Below are 21,365 nucleotides of genomic sequence, written 5' to 3'. Positions count from 1 at the left end.
ATCTTTCGCCTCTATTTGACGCTAAAAAATCCTCTGTATTTAGGTACCTGACATCACATAGATAACAATATCTTGTTGAACGTCCAACCGTTTCAAACCTTACCCTAGTAATAAACCATTTCAAACCTTCTTCCCAATTTCACAAATGAGGTTGTTCTCATTCGATTTTAACGTAAAGTTTGGTGGAAAATTTATATATTTTGATCTTTCTTTTAAAGGGTTTTCTCTTTACAACTATAAAATGATATTGAAACCTCAAGCTACAATAACACAAGTAATACAAATGCAGAAATGGTAATGTGTTTTAACTATTATTCTTGTTTTGTTCCTTCCATGTAGTTTTGTTTCTAACTTTGAAGCTATTTGTATTTGAGAATTAATTGTGTTTAAGTTTGAAGTATGATCTTACTAGCAATTAGATAATAGATAAAAATTTTGAATCAAAGTATAAAAAAAAATTGCATTTTTCCTTTAAATAATGTAAATTAAGCCTAAAATTATACAACTATCGTGAGGATAAACATAATTGAAAATATGCTATTTTTGAAGTGACGTAAGTATGAATAAAAAAAAAGAAAAAAATACATATGTGTGTCCATGGGTAAATCTGTCATTGCAAATACATTTTCTAGCTTATCATAGAAACAAGTCTATAAAAATATATTCTCGCATATTAACAAACCTGAAACCATGCTATCGAGTATGTTAGACGTCCACCCTGACAAGAGCACACAAAAGTAAAGATGATCAACTATACAAACATGACTAATTTTTTTTTTATATAACCATCCTTCAAAAGAATTACATAAAGCAAAAGCGAGAAATAAAGTTTAACCTTAGCAAGAGAAAGTAGACAAACAAGATGGATGTGGTTGTTTTCTAACAAGTCCAACCTTAAAACAATGTATGAGAGAAAGGGAAAGCATCAATATTATACAAAACTAAAAACAAATAGGAAAGTAGTGGTGAAGACACATGATAAGAAAATAATGGAGGACGAGGGAAATGACATACCAATTGCATTTAGGAAATAGATGGAATGGGGTTTCCCGTAAAGTTAAATGAAAGTGATACCCATATATAAAGAACATAACTGATGTCAAATAAAGTTGAAAGGGACCATTTGAGAACAAGCAAATAAAGTCAATGATTTTGGAATAAAACCTACCCAATAAAGAGTACTTACCAACTATTGTCAACCACTATACAATAAAATCCTAAAAACAAGGGATATGACAATCCAACCAGCCAAATAAGCAGTACCAAAGTACTACTATCAATCAATGTACAATAATAATTAAAAAAAAGGTCTAAAAACAAGGGATTCACCAACTAATGTGAATGAATCTATTTTTCTAAAAAACCAATGAATGGGAATGAGGTCCAACCTCAGAGATATGAAATTCATTCATTGAAATTCAAATTTCATAATATAACATGAATAATGGTAAATCAGAAAATGATAATGTAGATACCGAGATCAATAATATGAAATCAGAAACCAAAGATGTCATTTCATTCAAGGTAATGTGCAATGAAGCAAATGAATTAGAAATCAGGGACCAACAATGGAGATACAAAGACAAACAATGTGCAATAGAAACCCAAAGATGCACAAAAGTTCATGTAATGTGAAATGAAGCCATGAAGATCAATAATATGAAATCAGAAACCAAAGATGTCATTTCATTCAAGGCAATGTGCAATGAAGCAAATGAATTAGAAATCAGGGACCAACAATGGAGATACAAAGACAAACAATGTGCAATAGAAACTCAAAGATGCACAAAAGTTCATGTAATGTGAAATGAAGCCATGAACTGAAAATCGGAGAACTACAATAGACATACATAGACCAAGAAGTCAACGATTTTGAAATAAACCTACCCAATAGAGGGTACCTAACAACTAATGTCAATCACTGTATAATAAACCATCCTAAAAACAGGGGATGTGACAATTTAATCAACCAAATAAACAACACCAAAGTACTAATATCAATCAATGTACAAGGAAAAAATTAGGCCTAAAAAAACACGGGATTGACCAACCAATGTGAATGAATCTATTTAAAAAAACCAATGAATGAGAATAAGATCCATCCTCAGAGATATGAAATTCATTTATTTAAATTCGAATTTCAAAATATATCATGAATAATGATAAATCAAAAAACAACAATGTAGATACAAAAATCAGTAATATAAAATTGGAAACCAAAAGATGTCATTTCATTCAAGGCAACGTGCAATGAAGCAAATGAATTGAAAATCAGAGACCAACAATAAAGATACAAAACCAATAATGTGCATTAGAAACCGAAAGATGCACAAAAGTTCATGGTAATGTGAAATGAAGCACATGAACTGGAAATCAGAGACCTACAATTGACAGACATATAGCAATAATGTGCATTAGAAATCAAGAGATGCACAAAACTTCATGGTAATGTGAAGTGAAGCACATGAACTGAAAATCAGAAACCAACCATCGTTCATACAAAGACCAATAATATTGAATTATAAATTAAAAGATGCACAAAACTTCGAAGAATGTAAAATGAAAAATAGAAACCAAGAGTGAACATGTAAGAACAAATATATTGCAACCAAATCCAAAACTTAGAAGAAGGTTTAGTCTAATGCTTATAAAAAAAAAGAAAAAAGAAAAAAGAAAAAAACATGATCCTCATCATCGGCTGGAAAAGGGAGAGAAACAAACCTTTTACCTCCTCTCCTTACCAAACTCAAAACGAGAACCTCCATATCCCACCATGCAAAATCAAACGAAGCAGTAAATGGGATCTTTCATTTGGAGTGACAAGAGGGAAAAAGAAGGAAAATATTTGGAACAACAAGGAGAAAGAGGAAGTTAGAAAACGGGTTTAGATATAGAGACAAACATATATTTAGAGTACCAAACAAATGTAGATATATAGATATGTGAAAGATTATACGAAATAAAGTTAGGGTTTCATCAAACTGACTTAAAATCAGACTCTTGAGGAGAAAAGGAGAAGATGAAACCTTAAAAAATATGAAGTCCTCTGAAATAACCTACCGAAAGAGAGAGACAAAAGAAAGAGACTGAGAATCGATAGAGACGAGAGAGATAAAAGGAATGACAAGCCTAATCTAAGATGTAGAATCAACAAAGATGGAAGAGACAAGAAATCTCCGAGAGAAATCAACAGAATGAATAAAATGAGGAATGGAATTAATGAATGAGAGATCTAGAAGAGAATGACGAGAGAGAATGAGAGAAATCAAGGAGTGGGGAGAGGAAACCATTGTAGCAAACTTGGGGTAGGAAACAATATTTACTGTTTGCTAATAAGGGACATAATATTTGGAGCCTCAACTAAAAATAGTTGGAGCCCAGCTCAATCCCTAACTCCAATATTGGCCCACATAGCATCTAAGTAAGCAAATATATAAAAAAAATTTAGATGTTATGGTATTGAACGATCAATAATATGATTTTTTTTTAATTTTTAAAAAGTAAAAGTATTTGAATGAAAAAACCTGAAACTTTAAAGCAACTAGATTAAGTTGAGGAAATGATTCTGCTCTACCAATTGATGATCAAACTTGGATGAAATATGAGAGTTGAGTGAGATTTAGAGAGACAGAATTCAACTTAAAATGAATTTAACCTACGATATATAATATATTTATGAGGGAACGGGAAGGATTTTAGTTTTGAAAAAAAACAAATAAAAAAAAGAAATACGAAAGGTTTTCAATCTCCGAGCATAAGCTTATGTAAGTTTTGAGGGAGTTGTATTATGAATGGTTGAGATATTTAAGGAAATTTGAAAGGAATTAGGAATAAAAAGATAAAAGGTTAATAAATTTGAAATGTCAGCCAATCAAAATCGAGAGAGTTTATGAATCCATTTATTATTAATTTTTTGAGTAGTTTGTATTTCAACATTATAAGAAAAATTTTATGAAAGGTAATACATATACTTTCATATTTTAAATTTAATTTCATTAAAAATAAAATAAAATAAATATCATATATATATATATATGTTCCTAAAATGGTGTCTAACACGATCGCGTCACTCTACTGTAGCTTAAGTCATCTTGGTTTCATGTGCAAGGAAGACATGTTGAGGGCATTTTAGAATTAAAAGAAAAAGTCTCACGAGCAAGGAAGTCACGTGGCTTGATTTCTTATGATTCCTGTGTGACTTGATTTCTTATGATTCCTGTTTCTCTCTCTCTCCTTTTTCTTTCCCTGCTAAATTTCAAATGAAACTTTAATCAACGCTACCGGATCTAATTTCTCAATCTAAAAACATAAAATCTATCCAAATTTATCACAAGTTTGGGTCTAAGACGGGAGGATGTTGAGTGCAAGTTACAACAATGGGCTCAAATTGGGCCAATATCTGTTCAAGCTTTCGTCGGCCCTTTAGATGAATCCAATGGCGGATCCTCCGGTGAAGACTGATCTGCAAGTCGACGCCGGCGACATCATCAGCCAAAAGAATTCTTTAATCCAAAATTTGATTACCTTCCTTCTCAGCTCTACTGTACCTACGTATATGCACATGTGCTCTCCTCTCTGCTTCAGATCCCATCCGTCCTAGGTCATCTGCTCTGGCGGCGTGATTATTTAGTATGGATGTTTAACTTACCTGTTGCATTGCTTAAACCTTAATCACTCTTCACATTGCTTAAATTTTGGTAAAATCAGCTACTCTCACTTTGTTTGCAGCAAGCGAACAGTTGAGTATGGGGAGCGAGGAGAAATGGTGCGTGGTTACCGGAGGAAGAGGCTTCGCCGCACGACATCTCGTTGAAATGCTGATCAAATACAACATGTTTTCCGTTCGAATCGTTGACTTAGGTTCCTCCATTGAATTGGAAGCAAGCGAGGAGCAAGGGATTCTGGGAGAGGCATTGCGTTCCGGTCGTGCTCAGTACGTTTCAGCCGATCTTCGGGACAAAGCTCAAGTGCTCAAAGGTTGTGAATCTTTTACAACCTTCCTGGCAGCGTTATTTATCTCTCTTCTATTTGTGAAAAGTGATTGTAATGTCAATTTGAATGTTGCAGCGTTTGAAGGAGCGGAGGTTGTTTTCCACATGGCTGCTCCGAATTCATCCATTAACAATTACAAACTTCATTATTCGGTCAATGTTGAAGGTACGAAACCCCTTTGGTTTAGCAACTCTGCTTGTGATTTGCTGTCTAGTATTATTGTTTTCTTTGCTTTCCAGGAGCCAAGAATGTAATTGACGCTTGTGTCGAGCAAAATGTAAAGCGACTAATATATACTAGTTCAGCCAGTGTAGTATTTGATGGGATAAATGGACTTACTAATGCGGATGAGTCAATGCCCTACGCATCGAAGGTACTAACTCCATCGACCGTTCAAGAGATTTCTGCTCATCTCATCAATTATTGGACTTCGTTGATTTTCGTCGCTTGTTGGAAATTTGCATTTACTGTCGTGCTTGGATATTGTTTGTCAACTGTTTCAGCACAATGATTTCTACTCTGCTACTAAAGCCGAGGGGGAAGCTTTGGTTCTCAAGGCAAATGGCTCAAGTGGACTTCTAACATGCAGCCTAAGGCCCAGTGGCATCTTTGGCCCTGGTGATAGGTTACTGGTTCCATCCCTAGTCGCCAATGCAAGGGCAGGGAAATCCAAGGTAAGCATGTTCCTTATTTTTGTTAGTTTTTTCCTAGTAAGAATCCACTCTTTGGGACAAATTGTAGGATATACAAAGCATACAAAGGATAAAGCCCCAACAGAAAAAGAAGTCTGACCCTAACCACAGAAAAGAATCCAATCCAAAATAACAACAACAGGCTCATAATTACAAAAAGACCTTGTGACGCCACAAAGAGGCATGGAACCTATTCGCCTCCCAAACTTAATAACTGATCTCTATTTTTTAGATCCATTTCAATCCTTCTCACGTTGTCAACAATTTTCTGAAGTATAATTTGGGACTCGGAGTGTAATAGCTACTAGTGTAGTCAGCCTCTTGTTTAGATACCAAAGTCCTATCCTTCTTTTTTATTAGACTTTCAGCTTACCTTTAATCATAATCAAGAAGTTGGAAGAGGACAAGCAATCAAAATCCAAGATCTCCTTGTCTCACTGAAGCCTTTAACAGAATGATATCTCGAAATGACCAATCTACTTTGTCGCATATGGCATACCTTTAATTTCAAGTTCAAGCACTAGCCTTTCCATGGGCCTTTTGCAGTCATCAACTAGCTAGTTAGCAATCAAAATGGAAGCAGCAATATATCTAACTCCTCTTGAGGCCAATTAAACGAGCAGAAATAATAGGCCTTAACTAAAGGATGTAAGTCTGTAATTGCTTTTGCTATAGAAAAGACTATTATGTCATTTTGGTTTCTATCCTTCTGCTTCGAACTAAGATTGATTGATATGAGATAAGATGGATGTCGGTCTCTATTATCCTAGAATATACAACTTCAATTTGAAAAGGCTTAGAACATCTTGATAAAATCAACCTGGATAACATTTGAAGTCCATTTGAAGAATTTCAAGATGAATCCATTTGGCCTAGGAGCTTTGTTGTATCATAATTTTTTTTGGCACTCCGTACAGGCATCTCTGCCTGCCTTCTAAGCCCTTCTCAAATCAGATCTTGTATAAATTACCCCAGGACAATTTAAGAACTATCCTCAAACTTGAAAACTTTTGATACAAGTTGATGGTCTCCCTTCCACATCCAAATAACTGGTTACAACAAATCTCTTGGTTAATGAAAATCTTCTTTTGCTTGTTAACCTGAAGGTGGAAACCGAATGCAGAATTTTCAACCCTGCTTTAAGTGTGTGTCTTATTATTGCATCTTTGCCTCCACATAATGCCCACCTTGGGGAAAGGCAGCTTCGTTCTGAAAGCCGGGGTACGCTCCTTGTTCTGGAGTTTAATGGGGGAGAGAAATCATAGAATTTTAAACGGAATCGAGAGAGAGCCTTTTGACATTTAATCTCTTGTTAGATTTAATGTCTCTCTTTGAGCATCGGTGCAAATTCCTTTTGCATTTATTCACTCGGTCAAATTTTGCTCTATTGGAGACCCTTTCTTCAAGGTGCTCTATCCTATTAAAAAAAAAAAAAAAAACACTCTTCATCCGGCCACCTAACTGCTCAATAGAAAGACCAACCTCCATCATGCCATCCCATAAATGAAGATTTGAGAAAAAGGAACCCTTTTGCGCTGCAAGATTACCACATATTACGCATGGATTAATTGAAATTCTCATTTGCCATTTAAGACTAATTTGTAATAGCATTTGATCTAATGCTCTCTTTGAGATACTATATATATATTGTTTTTTCTTTAACAAGAAACAACATTTTATTGATAAATGAAAAGGAAGATAAACCGTTCAAGGATTAAGTTCCAAAGGGAGCAAAGAAAAAAATTAAAAAACAGGCCTACATATTATGTATGAAAAGTCGTTACAGTTTTCTTTCTAATGCCCTATCCAAATACATTTCATTAAAAAAAAAAAAAAAAATTATGACCTTCCTTGTAAATTTATAATTGTCAAATGTTTTAAAATTTACAGTTCATTATTGGTGATGGCAATAACGCCTATGATTTTACTTATGTTGAAAACGTGGCACATGCCCACGTATGTGCTGAACGAGCTCTAGCTTCAGGAGGAATAATTTCAGAAAAAGCTGCAGGGCAGGTACCATTTCAGATTTTTTAAAAAATTGGGTTAACGTGTCAGGGTATGGAAGGATTTATTATTATTATTATTATTTTTGTTTTTGGATAAGGAAATATTTCGTTGATAAATGAAATTAGGGGAAAACCCCAATTACAAGAGAGATTGTCAGTTGATAACTAAGAACGATAATAATGTTTGAATTTATTTATGTTAAGTTATTTTTGTCTTCTCTTTCTAATGAATAATCAAAATGTAGTTTTCATATTGTAAGCTAAGCATGACATATCTAATTTTCCCTATTGGACTAAAGAATTTGTAGAAGTTGCGTTCTTTTTTAAAAATATTATGTAATGGATCATCAAACAAAAATCATAGTTTCCTTGCATTTATTCCTTGGGTATGAGCCATTGGAATATTAACAGTATGCTTATCTCTGTCTTTGAAACTCTGATTAAAATAGTTTTCATTGTGCATATATCACCGGTCTAGCAGCAAATTAATATCTTCAGCATATGTATTCTGTATTTGTTTGCGAGCATGGGAGAAATTGAGATGTTAATTTATTTACTGCAGATCTTTTAATAAGGAAGTGATTAATGGACTAAACTCAGGAATCTCATGGATGCTGAGGCTTAGATTAGGATTGTTGTAGCTTTTAAAGTAATCACTCAAATTTGTTTTTAGAAAGTTAGCTGTTCGGTAAATTTCAAACTTAAATGTGAAGAAGTAAAATAAAATAGAAACTACTAAAAGTTGGTTAGAATGTATAAGATTTTTAAGGGGTTCAATCTCAAACAAGGAACTGTTAATCTGATTTTGAAGTCAATGTAATTGAAAAAAATGATGTTCTTTAAATAATTATTCATTTCATCAAACACTAGAAACGATTAAACTTCTCCTAGTCACTTTAAGGCATACAAATTAATCTCAAAAAACGGTTAAAATTCCCCCTAATCATTTTTTTTTTTTCTTTTCTCTTTTTATGCAAAACAATTTTGTTGAGGTGTGAAATTCACAAAAAGGATATACAATCCATGGTATTGCAATAGGCATTTCCAGTTGTTTAGAAGGGAAGCAGAAGCTTATGAGTCTGAAGCAAAAAGATCAGAACTTTTACACTAGGAAATAGTACCCCTACTCACTTTTAGACCTACAAAATCAATTTTAAATGGAGCCTTCGTCTAAACTTGAATGGGCTTTTGCAGGCGTATTTCATAACCAACATGGAGCCCATCAAATTTTGGGAGTTTGTCTCACTTATTCTGGATGGTCTTGGCTATGAAAGGTATTCTTTATTGTAATTTATGCTGTAGTCACTCTGAGCATGTGGTATTCCAGCCATCTTTATCCCCCTTTTGGTAAAGGGAAGATATGTAATATTGACATCTTTCATTCTTTGAGTTGCAGGCCAAGAATAAAAATCCCTGCCTGCATAGTGATGCCGATTGCACATATGGTGAACTGGACTTATAAGCTTTTAGGTCCTTATGGAATGCCTGTCCCACAGTTTACACCTTCCCGTATAAGACTCCTCTCTTGTTGTAGAACTTTTGATTCCTCAAAAGCCAAGGATCGACTTTTCTACACCCCCATTGTTTCACTTCAGGTTCTTCATGTTTCATTAGTTGCATATACTTTTTGCTTGTGCATGTTAACTCCATTTCTTAACTCTTTAAGATACTCTTGGAATGCCTTCCGTCGATGATGTTTCTGTCGGAACTAAAGAAAACCATGTGCATTTTGCTCTATTGAAGATCGAAATATGGAAATTCCATAATCTGAAGAACTAAGTCTATTTTTTGTACATTCACATTTCTTTTATTGATTATTAAGAAAAGGGGAAGAGCAATGGCCTTTCCAAGTTAAACTTCAAGTGGAAGTGTGAATATATTTCCTCCCATTGGATCAGTTCCACGGGGTTGTATGATGTTTCTGGACATTTTATTATGTCAATTTTAAGTTTCTTTTCCAAATACGAATGTTTTTGCTGCAGTCCACTGTCTAATTCTTGTAATTAAGGTCCTCTTGAAGTAACTTAGGGTGGGGTGACTTTTTGCGTATGATGTTTCTGGACATTTTATTATGTCAATTTTAATTTTCTTGTCCAAAGACAAATGTTCTTGCTGCAGTCCATTGTCTAATTCTTGTAATTAAGGCCCTCTTGAAGTAACTTAAGATGGGGCGACTTTTTGTGGATTTCTGAAGAGAGGATTAATAGTGTTTCTCGTACCTTTACTTTTCTTCATAGCGAAAAGCTTTTGTGTGCATGTTATTTTTTTCTCTATCTTTATTGTTTATTATTTCTGTTATTGTTAGCCTAATGATAGCAAGACACGTAGCTATCTTTCTCCTTGAATATCAATAAAGTGATCACTGTTCTCTGGGTGGAGCACTATTCCTATTTTTCTGTGCCTCTCTCTTTTTATACCAGTCGTAAAGTGATCACTGTTCTCTGAGTGGAGCATTATTCCTATTTTTCTGCTTTCACGTGTCTCACTGGGTTTTGATTTCGAAGGTTTTTTGTAATTATTCGATTGACATGATCTTGTTTAGTTGGAATCCTTTCTTGTAGTAGGATTCCCCTTTTTTGTGGGCTAATATTTTTGTATGCCCGTGTATTCTTTCATTTTTTTCTCATTAAAAGTTGTTCTTATAAAAAAAATATACCAATCGTACATTTTGAAATAATATCTGATATGTTCTCGATAACATTGACTACCATCACTATCATAAAATTTGAATATGGGGTGTAATAGACTTTGCCTCGAGCTGGTTATTTAGAAATTCACTACATTTAAACATGTTTACATAGCCAAGCGATGCTGTATATTCATGATTTAAGCTTAAAATGCCACGGTTATTCTTCACACAGGAAGGGTCTACAGAGGACATGATTTAGAATGCCCATGATTACACCAACACTGTCAGTTAATTTGAATATGAAGTGTTACTGCAGTATTCTTAGCTTGTTAGCTGCTCACTCCACAACTCACTATATTTAAACATGTTTACGTGGTTATGTGATGTGTGAGTGTCCATATCAATGCTTGCAAGGCAATATTTATACTTCAAACGAGTCTGTACGAAGTATATGAGTGTCCATGCTTATTATCATTGCCAATTAATATGAGTGTTGAGTGTAACTATACGTCTCTTAGCTTGCTATCTGATTTAAGCATGTTAGCATAGCCATGTGATGCTCTGTACGTCCATGATTGATGCTTAAAATGTAGTACTTCTTCACAGGAGGGTATACAAAGGACAATAGAAGCCTACTCCCATTTAAAGGCTGAGCATGAACATAAAAAGGAAGGGCCATCCAAAGCCTCAGCATACCTCAGGGGAGGAACGGGTGTGTGCTTCTTCTTCTTTTTTAATATATAAATATTAAATTTATTTACGTTTTATGGAGAAGAATTTTGAAGGTTTATTTCATTTCCTCTATACTAGTTTCAAAATACTGTTTTGCCACCATTTATTGCAAAAATTACAGTGGATAAATAAGCAATTCATTGTCTTTTTATCCTCTTTACATAAATTACGGGTTCGAGGAGAAATAAGTAGATTATGATTTTCTTTTTGAATTCGATCTTGTGTATTTAAGCTCTTATAAACCTTGGACAAAGTGACCTGAAAAAGGACTTATCTTTTCATTGGTAATGTTATCACTTATTATGTTGTAGGCAAGTTGTCAATTTTTTTTTTTTTTTTTTGGCCATATATGGACATCATTTTTGTATGCCCTTGAATTCTTTCATTTATCTCAATGAAAGTTGTTATAAGAAAAGAAAGAAAAAAAAGAACCATATATGGACATTAATGAACGAGAATGAATTTCCACGTTTCTCATTTCGAAGATTTACTTGGAAGTTGGAATTTATAAATCGTTTCACTGGTGGGCCCACGTAGGGAAAGGGAAGAATCAGAAGACTAAACAATTTTATTTGTAGGGTCAAATAAAATGAAATAAATAAATTTAGAAGATTTAATGTTTAAATTAATTTTTTTTAATCGATCCAACTTTATGCTTTGAATTCAAGTTTACCATTTCAATTTTAATAGACTAGATTACAGACATTTTGTTCCATATCGATATTTTTATTAAAATATATCAATATATGATAGGTTAAATTACAAATTTAGTTTTTAACTTTCAAATATTTGTCTAATAGGTTTATGAATTTTAAAAAGTGTCTGATAAAGCTCTAAACTTTCATTTTTGTATCTAATTGGTACATGCTATTAACCTCGTCAAACTCTGTTTGTTAAGTGCTTATATGGCATGTTGACTGCACATTGTAAAGATTATATGCCGATCATCTCCTTGTACTCTTTGTGTCTAGACACCCGGAACCAACTGTTTCACAAAATCAACTCCAAAATGACTAAGAAAAATTACAATTCGAGAGGATATGATTTAGGCCTTCCTTTGCCTTCCAACAAAGAAGGCAACTTCCAACCTATCTAACGTGTTCACTTGCTCGTGGATAGCCTCCAAAGAAAGAACTTCACTTTGTTTTGGATTTTTCACTTTTCATAGAGACAGAATAGTTGAACAAATTGCGAAGGAACGAGCTATAGGAAAATCCCCTAGTAGGATTAGAGCACCAAACACGAAAATCCCTCCTGCAAGGTTTAAACTCAAAACTCTCCAATCAATGATAAGAGAGCCATAATATCAATCGTTTTTCTATTGGACATAAAACGGCAGAAACCAAGTGATAAAGTAGGAGAGCTCCAAGAAGGAACAGTGATACCGGCCATGAAATGACTTCACATAGAGGTCAAATGATCTAAATGAGGAAATGTAATGCAGAGGGGTTGATCTTTTACCTATTTATCCTCTTAAAAATACATTTCCTTCCTATCACTAGTGAAACAGTGGACAACGTTAGAAAAAGAAAGAGAGCTCCTTGGATATCTCCTTCCACCCATCATACACTCAGAAAGATGACTAGCATATTTACTCGCTATAATCTTGTGCCAAAGGGTATTAAACAAATCATTGAAACTATTTAGCTAGAAGAGCCTTGTTCTGAGTCCACAAATCCCCTAATTCTAAACCCACAATGTTCACTGGCTTCTCCACCGCCTCCCAACTTACAGGATGAACACGGCTCCCCTCACCAACCCCTCCTTATAAGAAGCCCCTCAGCTTTTCTAAATCTTTGCAAAGAGAACAAAGAGCTCTAAAAAGGGAGAAAAGATATATTGGGAGTACGCTTTACCAAATGGATGAGAATTGATCTTCTTCCTTTAGAGAAAAAACGTTTTTTTTAAGAAGCAAGCCTTTTACGCATCTTATCCACCTCAAGATTTTAGAATGAAAGGATTTTCAAATTATGCTCAAGAGGGAGATACAGATACAAAGTAGAAACACACCTAATCTCACAATCCACCATAGGAAATCTTTTCAAGATCACAGTTCAACTCCAAAATTTGGCATGCCCTCTGTCGATCTTAATCTCTGCATAGACTTGAAGAACACTAAAATGTGATTGAGAATGAGAAAGACTCCTCTTTTCCCAAATAAAAAAAGATCGTGTCATCGGTGTGAATTGGTGATGTGTTAGGGATACCTTGTATGTTCCAATCTTAAAACTCTCAACGATGTTACCCTCAACTCCTTTGAATACAAGCCTTCTTAGAATATTCACCACAGTTTGAGGCGTTCTTGATACTCGAATCCTTCCTCTAGGCCTTCCATTAATGAGAATGGAGTACTTACCCGTTCTAGTACAACTCCAAATCCAAGATCTCTATTTTTACCCAAAGTCTCATTTTGTCCTTAGCCTTTTCAAAGTCAATCTAGATGATGATCTTCTAATTTTGTCCTCTATAATCCTCAATAATCTCATTAGCGATGGGAGCTTAATTACAAATTTGTCTCCCCATAATTAAAGCCCCTTGATTCACAAAGATTGTCGATGGAAGAACCCTTTTTTAGTCTATTAGCCAGAACCTTGGAAACGATTTTGTACACACTCGTGATTAGATCGACAGATCTAAGATCCTTAGTGCTGTCTTCTCTTTCTTTTTTGGGATGAGACAAAAAAATTTCATTCACGAAGCTCTCTATGGTACCTCTTTCAAAGAACTCACTAAACACCCACTCAAGATCCTTTTTAATATGCTCCCAGTTGGAGTTGGCCTGAACAAAAGCCATAGAGTAGCCATGTCAACCAGGGACTTTGTTTCTATCACACTCAAAAACTACCTTTTTGATGTCATCCAAAGTAAAAAGGGAATTTAATTCAGCCTTCTTTCCCACATAGGTGGGGCACCAAATCGAGGTCATCATCAAAGGGTTTGGAATTCACCTCCAGGGCATAGAGGTTAGAGAAGTAAGATTAAATTTCCTACCTTTTTTATGTCATCCTAGTAAAAGGGGAATTCAGTTCAGCCTTCTTTCCCACATAGATGGGGCACGAAATCGAGGTCATCATCAAAGGGTTTGGAATGAACCTCCAGGGCATAGAGGTTAGAGAAGTAAGATTAAATTTCCTCTTCAATCTCTTTGTTCCCACTAACCAATTACTCCCTCCTCCATTCTCCAAAGACCCAACGTAGTTCTGGCTTCTTCTGCCATCAATCATTCTATGAAAAAAATGCTGAGTTACAATCCCAAGAGTGAGATGGGCCAAGGATGGGGATTGTAGTTCTGCATTTTTCAATAGAATGAAGAATAGTAGAAGAAGCAAGAACTTCAATGGGTCTTTGAAGAATGATAGGGACAGGGGGGAATAGAGGTTAGAGAGATAAGGAGATCAAGACTTTTTTTGTTAGTTAGGCCTGGTCGAGGAAATTTAACTCCATGTTGGAGGAGTTTCTTTGTCATCCTCTCTTTTGTTATCAGGGTGGCTTGCTGTGCTTTGTTTGTCTTTGATCTTTTGTTTGAGGTATTTGGAGAGAAAGAAACAATAGGATTTTTAGAGGGGTTGAGAGACCTTCGGGTGAAGTGTGGTCTCTTGTTAAATGTTGTGCCTCCTTTTGGGTCTATGTTTGTAAATAACCTTTAGTTCTTATTTTTCTTGACTAGAGTCCCTTGTTAGGTTAATTGGGATCTTCATGGGGTATTCATTATTTGTATTCCCTGTGTATTCTTTTGTTTAATCTCAATGAAAGCGGGGCTTTTACCCAAAAAAAAAAAAAAAAAAAGGAAAACAAAAAGCTTTACATAGTTAAGATTTGTAGCAACCATTTTTTTTAACATATATGATCATATCCCGGATTTTATTAAACAATGATAATGAGAATTGGATATTATTTCTAGATTTAATGAAACATGAGTAAAATCTGATTTTTAATCTTATTCGTGAATGTATTAAACATTTAGGATGTGGATCTTGAATATTGGTTATAGATAAATTTAATAAACACGTCAGGAATCTAATTCTGGTTCAACAGAATCTGATTTTATTTCTATTGTTCATATTTGCACACTGATTTTGGTTTCATTCCTATTCGTGGACTTGTCTTTTATGTATTGGAAGAATGATGAACCAATAATCATTACTGCTGTGTTACTTTTGGCAGCTGCTGACATTTTACTCTGGAAGGATAAAAGGAAAACATTGGTAGCATTGTTAGTTTTGGTGGCTATTTATTATAACTTCATTGCTCCTGAGTCTACCATGATCACTGCACTGTCAAAGCTTCTTTTGGTGGCATTGATATTTCTATTTATTCATGGGAGTTTACCAGAGAAAATGTATGTTTGCGTACTCTCCTAGACATGCTGTTAATTGCAATTACATATATTACATTAATAGGAATAAAACGGAGCCTATTATCACGGTGTAGATGGATGGCCTGTGTAATCAGATCAGAAATCCTAGCATCACATTCCGATTTCTAATTGTAGTGATCTTCTTGCAGATATGGATACCGAGTTGAGAAAATTTCTTCGTCATGTTTTTCCTTGTCAGAAGAGAGGTCACGAAGCATTGCCATCACTGTAACATCATTCTGGAATTCTTTTATTAGACATTTTAAATCTCTTTCCAGAGGGAATGATTGGGTGCTCTTGCTTAAGGTACCTTCTCTATTTCTTCTTCTTCTTCTTCTTCTTCTTCTTCTTTTTTTTTTTTTAAAATTATTATTATTATTATTTATTTATTTTATTGTTTTCACTATTTCATAAACAAACGTTTGCCCTACTTTATGAAGAGATCGAGATGTGACAGTACATGGTTGCCTAAAATATTACTTGGATGGACCTTCACATGACCTAGTTGACGCTACCCTAAGTTGAGTTTGCACTCCCGTGCCGGAATTGCAACTTTTTTTTCTTTCTTTTTTTAGTGACTCCATAGTTCTTTGTAAGAAATGAGAGTAGGGGTGTATTAAAACTACGGGAGTTGAGTTCCCCCCAGAAGAGAAGGGTAACCAGATCTAAACCGATGAAGAAAGTAGGAAACTTAAAAAGCTTTCAGCGTAAAGCACTCCACAAGCTTTAAAAGATTAGAAATACACCTGTATAATTCTTTAAAGATTATATTGTTTCTATTGATTTAAAGCAGCAAAAGCAGTGCCTCTGTGACATCCTCCACTAGCCAGATAGAAGTTCAGGGAGAAGCGAGAAGACAATCCTAGCACAGCACTAGGCCATACCAAAGATTCCAAAATAGCATTCCAACTCTTGGCGGTGAAACCAGAAAGCTAGAATAGAGGGTCCTTGGTCTCCCCATCCTTTAAACAGTTAAAAAAACCCAAAGGATGAAGAAGGGGGTTCTTTGTCTGCAACCTGTCTTGAGTGTTCTAGGCTTTTCTAAACGAAGGGCCAGATGAAGACTTTGATTCTGTTGGGTAGTTTCACTTTCCCATTTAAGCCATGTGACAGCATTTTATCAAGCTTAGAGAATGATCGGAATGATCATAATTTTGATTAGGAATCTGCCCTAACTACCTGAACTGTGCAGCAACCAAACGGAATGATCATAATTTTGATTAGGAATCTGCCCTGTCGAGTTTATTGGATAAAGTCAATCCACTCTTTCAGCTCAAGATCCATCCAGTTTATTGGACAAATCAATCAACTCCACTTCACTATTCAATCCTTTTAAAAGCTAGATCCCAGGTTTCATTATACCCTCTTTCCAGCACTGTTACTGGTTTTCCTTTTGATTTTTCATATTAGAAATGAGAGATGCAAATGGGGGAGTAAATGAGCCAATTGCCTTCCGAAAATTCAATTCTCAGACCATCAAGGAGTCTCCAGTGATTTTTCAGGTAGACCATGTTAAATTTTGCAAATGTTCATCCCAAGAATGGCTGATTTTAGCAGATTTATGATTGGAACTGAAGCTAAGCAAAGAGTAATTTTCTCTAACTCTGCACCTGCAACACTTCCTTATTATCGCTGCCATAAATGACAGTGGTTTATTGATAGTGGGGGTAATGCGATGGTACATTCTTATTGACAGTGGGGGTAATGCGAACTTGCTGGTTCCGTTGAAGCCCCCCCAATCCCCCCGCCCCCTCCCTCCCTCCCAAATCCCGTTTCCAACTTAAATTTGACTATAGAAGGCTTAGAAACCAGCTACAAGCATAAAGAGAAGGAAAGGGGAAGATGGATACTCTTGCCTTGAGGGGTCGTTTGGTACAAGGTATAGGAATGGCTAGAATTTGTGATTCCCTCGTTTGGTACCGTTATGTGGCCATGGAAATAATCTATTCCAGGGCATCGTTTACACCAATACATAAAGGGTATTCTATACCCGTGCAAAATTATGAGTTCTCTCTGTTCCTTCTGTCGTTTGGTCATCTTCTTTCAAACATTTTTGTAGGTAGTTTTTATTTTGAATATATACATAATTAATTAATTTTTTAAAATTATTAATAATTGAACAATATCTTAAATATATTTATTTAATTAGCTGAACATATTTAGTAAAAAAATCATTTGTCATTATAATAAATTAATTTACATCTGTTTTTGGGATAAATTTTGATTAATTCATTAATTAATATATCAGAATTTAAAAATATTTTTTCAAATAATTCATAAATAGAAAATAAACATCATTCCCATAAAAATCTGAGTCTTTCTGTTCATAACCAAACTTAATGATATTCAATTTCCTGCAACATTGTTTTCACACATCTCATTCCCAGGCATATGTTTCGACATCAAAAGGGTGTTTGGCTCACCAACATGAGTTGAGTTGAGTTGGTATGAGGGGAGTGCTCATAGGTTGGGTTGGAAGACTTTTTAGACACAACCCAATTGTTCAGGTTGTAAATTTTTTCAACCCAAATAACCCTTATTAAAAAATGAACCCACAAACCCAACCATGAAATATTTGGGTTGGGTTGGTTTGGGTTAATCAAGTCATTTATTTAAAATTTTGTTCTAAAAAGAAGTAAAATGTAAATATGTAAAAATCTAATTTAATTATTTTCATATATTGAATTAAGATTAACAACTCAGTTTCAATTTATATAGTGAAAATTTTCTTTCTAAAGTGCAAAGAAACTACTTTTAAGAATTGTTGAAGAATAAATTATTCAAAAAATATTGGAATTAAATAAAAATAAAATCAATATATGTATAAATAATTGTGTTATAAGTAGTAAAAAAAATATATTTTAAAGTTAATAATAAAATCGGGTTGGTTTGGGTTATATTAGGTGAACCCATGAACCAACACAATCCATAAAATTTTCATTTATTTGAACCCAACCTAACCCAAATGAGTTCATAACCTAACCTAAACTGCACGGGTTGGGTTGGGTTGATCGGTTTTTTCGGGTCATTGGATTTTTTGAACACCTCTAATTGGTATAATATACCAATTCATTATTTATGTTGGTGGAGTTGCTCACCCCAACTCTCCCTTATTCCCATGTTTTCAATGGCTCCACCTATCGACAACTGTCACTCTGAGAACTAACTTTGGGATCTGACAACCTCTTCCGATGACAACTCCGGCGACCTACTCTGAGCTTCGACAACCACCTTCGATGACAACTCCGGTGACCAACTCCGCTCCGGCAACCACCTTCGATGTCAATTCCGGCGACTAAATCTGGACTCCGACAACCACCTCCGATATCAGCTCCGGCGACCAACTCCGACAACCAATTCCGGCCTTCGATAACAAGCTTCGGTGACCTAACGCCGACGACCACCTTCGCGTTACCAACTCCGACAACCAATTGGCTTTGACAACAAACTTTGATGACCAACTCCAACAACCACATTCGTAGGCTCCGACAACAAACTTCGATGACCAACTCCGTCAACCACATTCGTAGGCTCTGAGAACCACCTCCGACTACAAACTCCGATGTAAATCACCTTCAATGATCACCTTTTTGCGAGCTGATGACCAACTTGACGCTTCGACAACCACCTTCGATGACAAACTCCAACAACCAACTCTAATACCACCTTCAAGCGACTAACTTCAGGCTTCGATAGTCACCTCCTACTACAATTTCCAGTGAAAATAATTTTTGATCATCAACTTTGGCAACCACTTTCGCCCGACCAACTCTGGGATTCAAAAACCACCTCCGATGACAAACTTTGACAACCAACTCCAATACACCTTCATGTGACCAACTTTAGGCTTTGACAACCACCTCCGACTACAAACTCCAACAAAAATCATCTTTGATAATCAACTTCGACAACCACTTCTGACTACTATAAGATTGATGACTGTTAAAGTATGTTGTAGGGTTGATTATATAAAATATACTATTTTGTCTATATTAATAAGTACAATATTTATATGTAGTGAATTCACATATCAAATGAGTGTTAAGAATATTTAGACGAAAACTATGTATGTAGTTAAAAAGTATGTAACATATAACAAAAAAAAAAAAAATCATAAAATGAATTTTTTTTCCTGAAACATTTTCCAGCAAGAATTAGTGAAAAATAGAGATTTGTTCTCTGATGATCCTCCAAATTTAGAGGAAATGAAAGTGAAACTGTTGAAGAAATGTGGTGACATAGGGAGATTTAATTAAAAAAATTCATGATATAGTAAAAAATATAGAGCAACAATAGGAAGAAGAAGAAAAAGAAGATGATAATGAAATTCATGGAGAAAAATTAACTAGAATCAAAAGTTTTGATTTCGCTTTAGTTTCTCATTTTATTTAACCATATTTCTACAAGAAATGTAATGAGTTAATTGTTGTTCGTTGCTCATAAAAGAAAGAAAGAAAGAGAGGAAGAAAGAGAAAAGTTTTAAAATTAAAAGAAAAAATTGCAATCCATATTTTATTCAAACAAAGATGGGTAGAATTATTGAATAAAAAATTTTCAAAACAGAAATAGTAATTTTAAAAGCATATTATTTAAAGTTCAAAAAACTATATCAGATACTCAGACATAACTTAACTTTGTACCCCAAACACAGATATATGAACTCAGACTAAATAACTCTGTATCCCAAACATAGACATATGAACTATGAACATCTTATCTCAACTTTGCATCCCAAATAGTCCTTAAGCATTTTTTTTTTCTTTTTCTTTTTTTTTTTAAAAAAAAACAATGGCCCCTAAGTCTCTAGAACAAATACCTTACTCTTGGGTTTATCGTTGATGAAGAAGGATTCACCACCACAATCCTCCATCTTGGAAAGATCCACCTCCTTCACCTTGGTCCAAAATTAATGTTAGTGTTACTATTTACCAAGGGCAATATAAATCAAAAGACATCTATTCGGATTGCTTACAATCTGAGATATGGATGTAGTGTCTGATTTAACAACCTAAATTAGTTAATGTAGAAGCCAAAAGTAATGGATATTTGATCAAAGTACGAGATATTCATATACTTCGACATAGAATTGTGTTTGATTAACTTAGATGTTGTTTTCATCAATTAACAGGTTGCTGTATCACTGTTGGCTCTTAGCTTTATTGGAGTGATTTCTCTTCAAACTTTATATAAGACAGGTTCCTCTCTCTCCCCCTCTTCTCCTACTCCATTGTGTCATGAACTTTAGCAATCTCAATCATCTGAAATTGTAGGTTGATACCAAAGATAAAGTCTTGAAATGTAATTTTTGCCTCTCAGATTCATTATGTTCTTATCATTGCTTCTAATGTGTTCTTTGAATTTATTATAAATTTATTATTAATTTCTTAAATAATTATCTGGGTCAGAGAAGTTCACAGGTTTGTTTTGAGGAACATCATTTATTTCAGTACTTTGGACTTCTACGGATGAAATTTTTTTATGACATACCAACTAGAAAGCTAAAGTACATTTGTTATATATTGCAGTGGTTCTATTTGCCTTCACGGGTTTCTTCTTATACGAGAAAAAGGAGCAAGAGATCGATTCTTTGTGTCAAAGATTTCAAGCTTTGATTCGAAGCAAATGCAATGTGGTCGGAAAAGTTTCAACATCAAAAGAATAACGTGATTAGTGCAAGTTGTGTTTATACTGAAGTGGCGCTGAAGTTTACGTTGTCATCTTGCATTTCGGCCGTTGTGGGCTCATGCCCTGTTAAAAATAAGCATTATTCTGTGTCTGCTTTTTGTATCTTTCTTTTTTCCTTTTTTGTATTTTTGTTTGATCTGATTCTCCCCTAGTTTTTTGGAGTGTGAGCGCTGAGGGTTCGTGTAATTTTTTTCATTCATGTTGACAAACCTTCCCACCCCAAATATATATGAGGAATTAATTTATTTATTACATATTACCACGTGAAT

The 21,365-nt window shown here is 34.6% G+C and overlaps 1 protein-coding gene across 2 annotated transcripts; it reads left to right on the top strand.

Annotated features, from left to right (window-relative positions):
- The first annotated feature begins 4,166 nt into the window (after nt 1-4,166).
- Nucleotides 4,167-21,350, top strand: LOC120075097 (3beta-hydroxysteroid-dehydrogenase/decarboxylase-like). 2 transcript variants are annotated; one of them, XM_039028264.2, is made up of 13 exons: nt 4,167-4,629; nt 4,729-4,977; nt 5,068-5,157; nt 5,232-5,365; nt 5,496-5,666; nt 7,575-7,700; nt 8,888-8,967; nt 9,090-9,288; nt 10,929-11,034; nt 15,219-15,393; nt 15,561-15,717; nt 20,540-20,606; nt 20,937-21,350. In XM_039028264.2, exons 2-13 carry the CDS (start codon nt 4,746-4,748, stop codon nt 21,071-21,073), a joined length of 1,674 nt encoding a protein of 557 aa, XP_038884192.1. In that variant the 5' UTR covers nt 4,167-4,629; nt 4,729-4,745; the 3' UTR covers nt 21,074-21,350. The 2 variants fall into 2 exon arrangements, with proteins under 2 accessions (XP_038884192.1, XP_038884195.1); XM_039028267.2 differs by having other exon boundaries at nt 4,170-4,629; nt 4,708-4,977.
- Nucleotides 21,351-21,365: the final 15 nt, after the last annotated feature.

The sequence above is a fragment of the Benincasa hispida genome, chromosome 4 (assembly GCF_027475165.1).
Source record: "Benincasa hispida cultivar pf3 chromosome 4, pf3_genome.v1.1, whole genome shotgun sequence".
NCBI lineage: Eukaryota > Viridiplantae > Streptophyta > Magnoliopsida > Cucurbitales > Cucurbitaceae > Benincasa > Benincasa hispida.
This window is presented reverse-complemented; position numbering and strand designations above follow the sequence as displayed.

What these genes read in the sequence shown, in the direction of transcription:
- LOC120075097 (XM_039028264.2), top strand. Translation starts at nt 4,746, where the DNA reads ATGGGGAGCGAGGAGAAATGGTGCGTGGTTACCGGAGGAAGAGGCTTC. An exon ending in CAGAAAAAGCTGCAGGGCAG is followed by an intron (nt 7,701 to 8,887) that starts GTACCATTTCAG and finishes GGGCTTTTGCAG; the next exon opens with GCGTATTTCATAACCAACAT. An exon ending in GGGAGTTTACCAGAGAAAAT is followed by an intron (nt 15,394 to 15,560) that starts GTATGTTTGCGT and finishes ATCTTCTTGCAG; the next exon opens with ATATGGATACCGAGTTGAGA.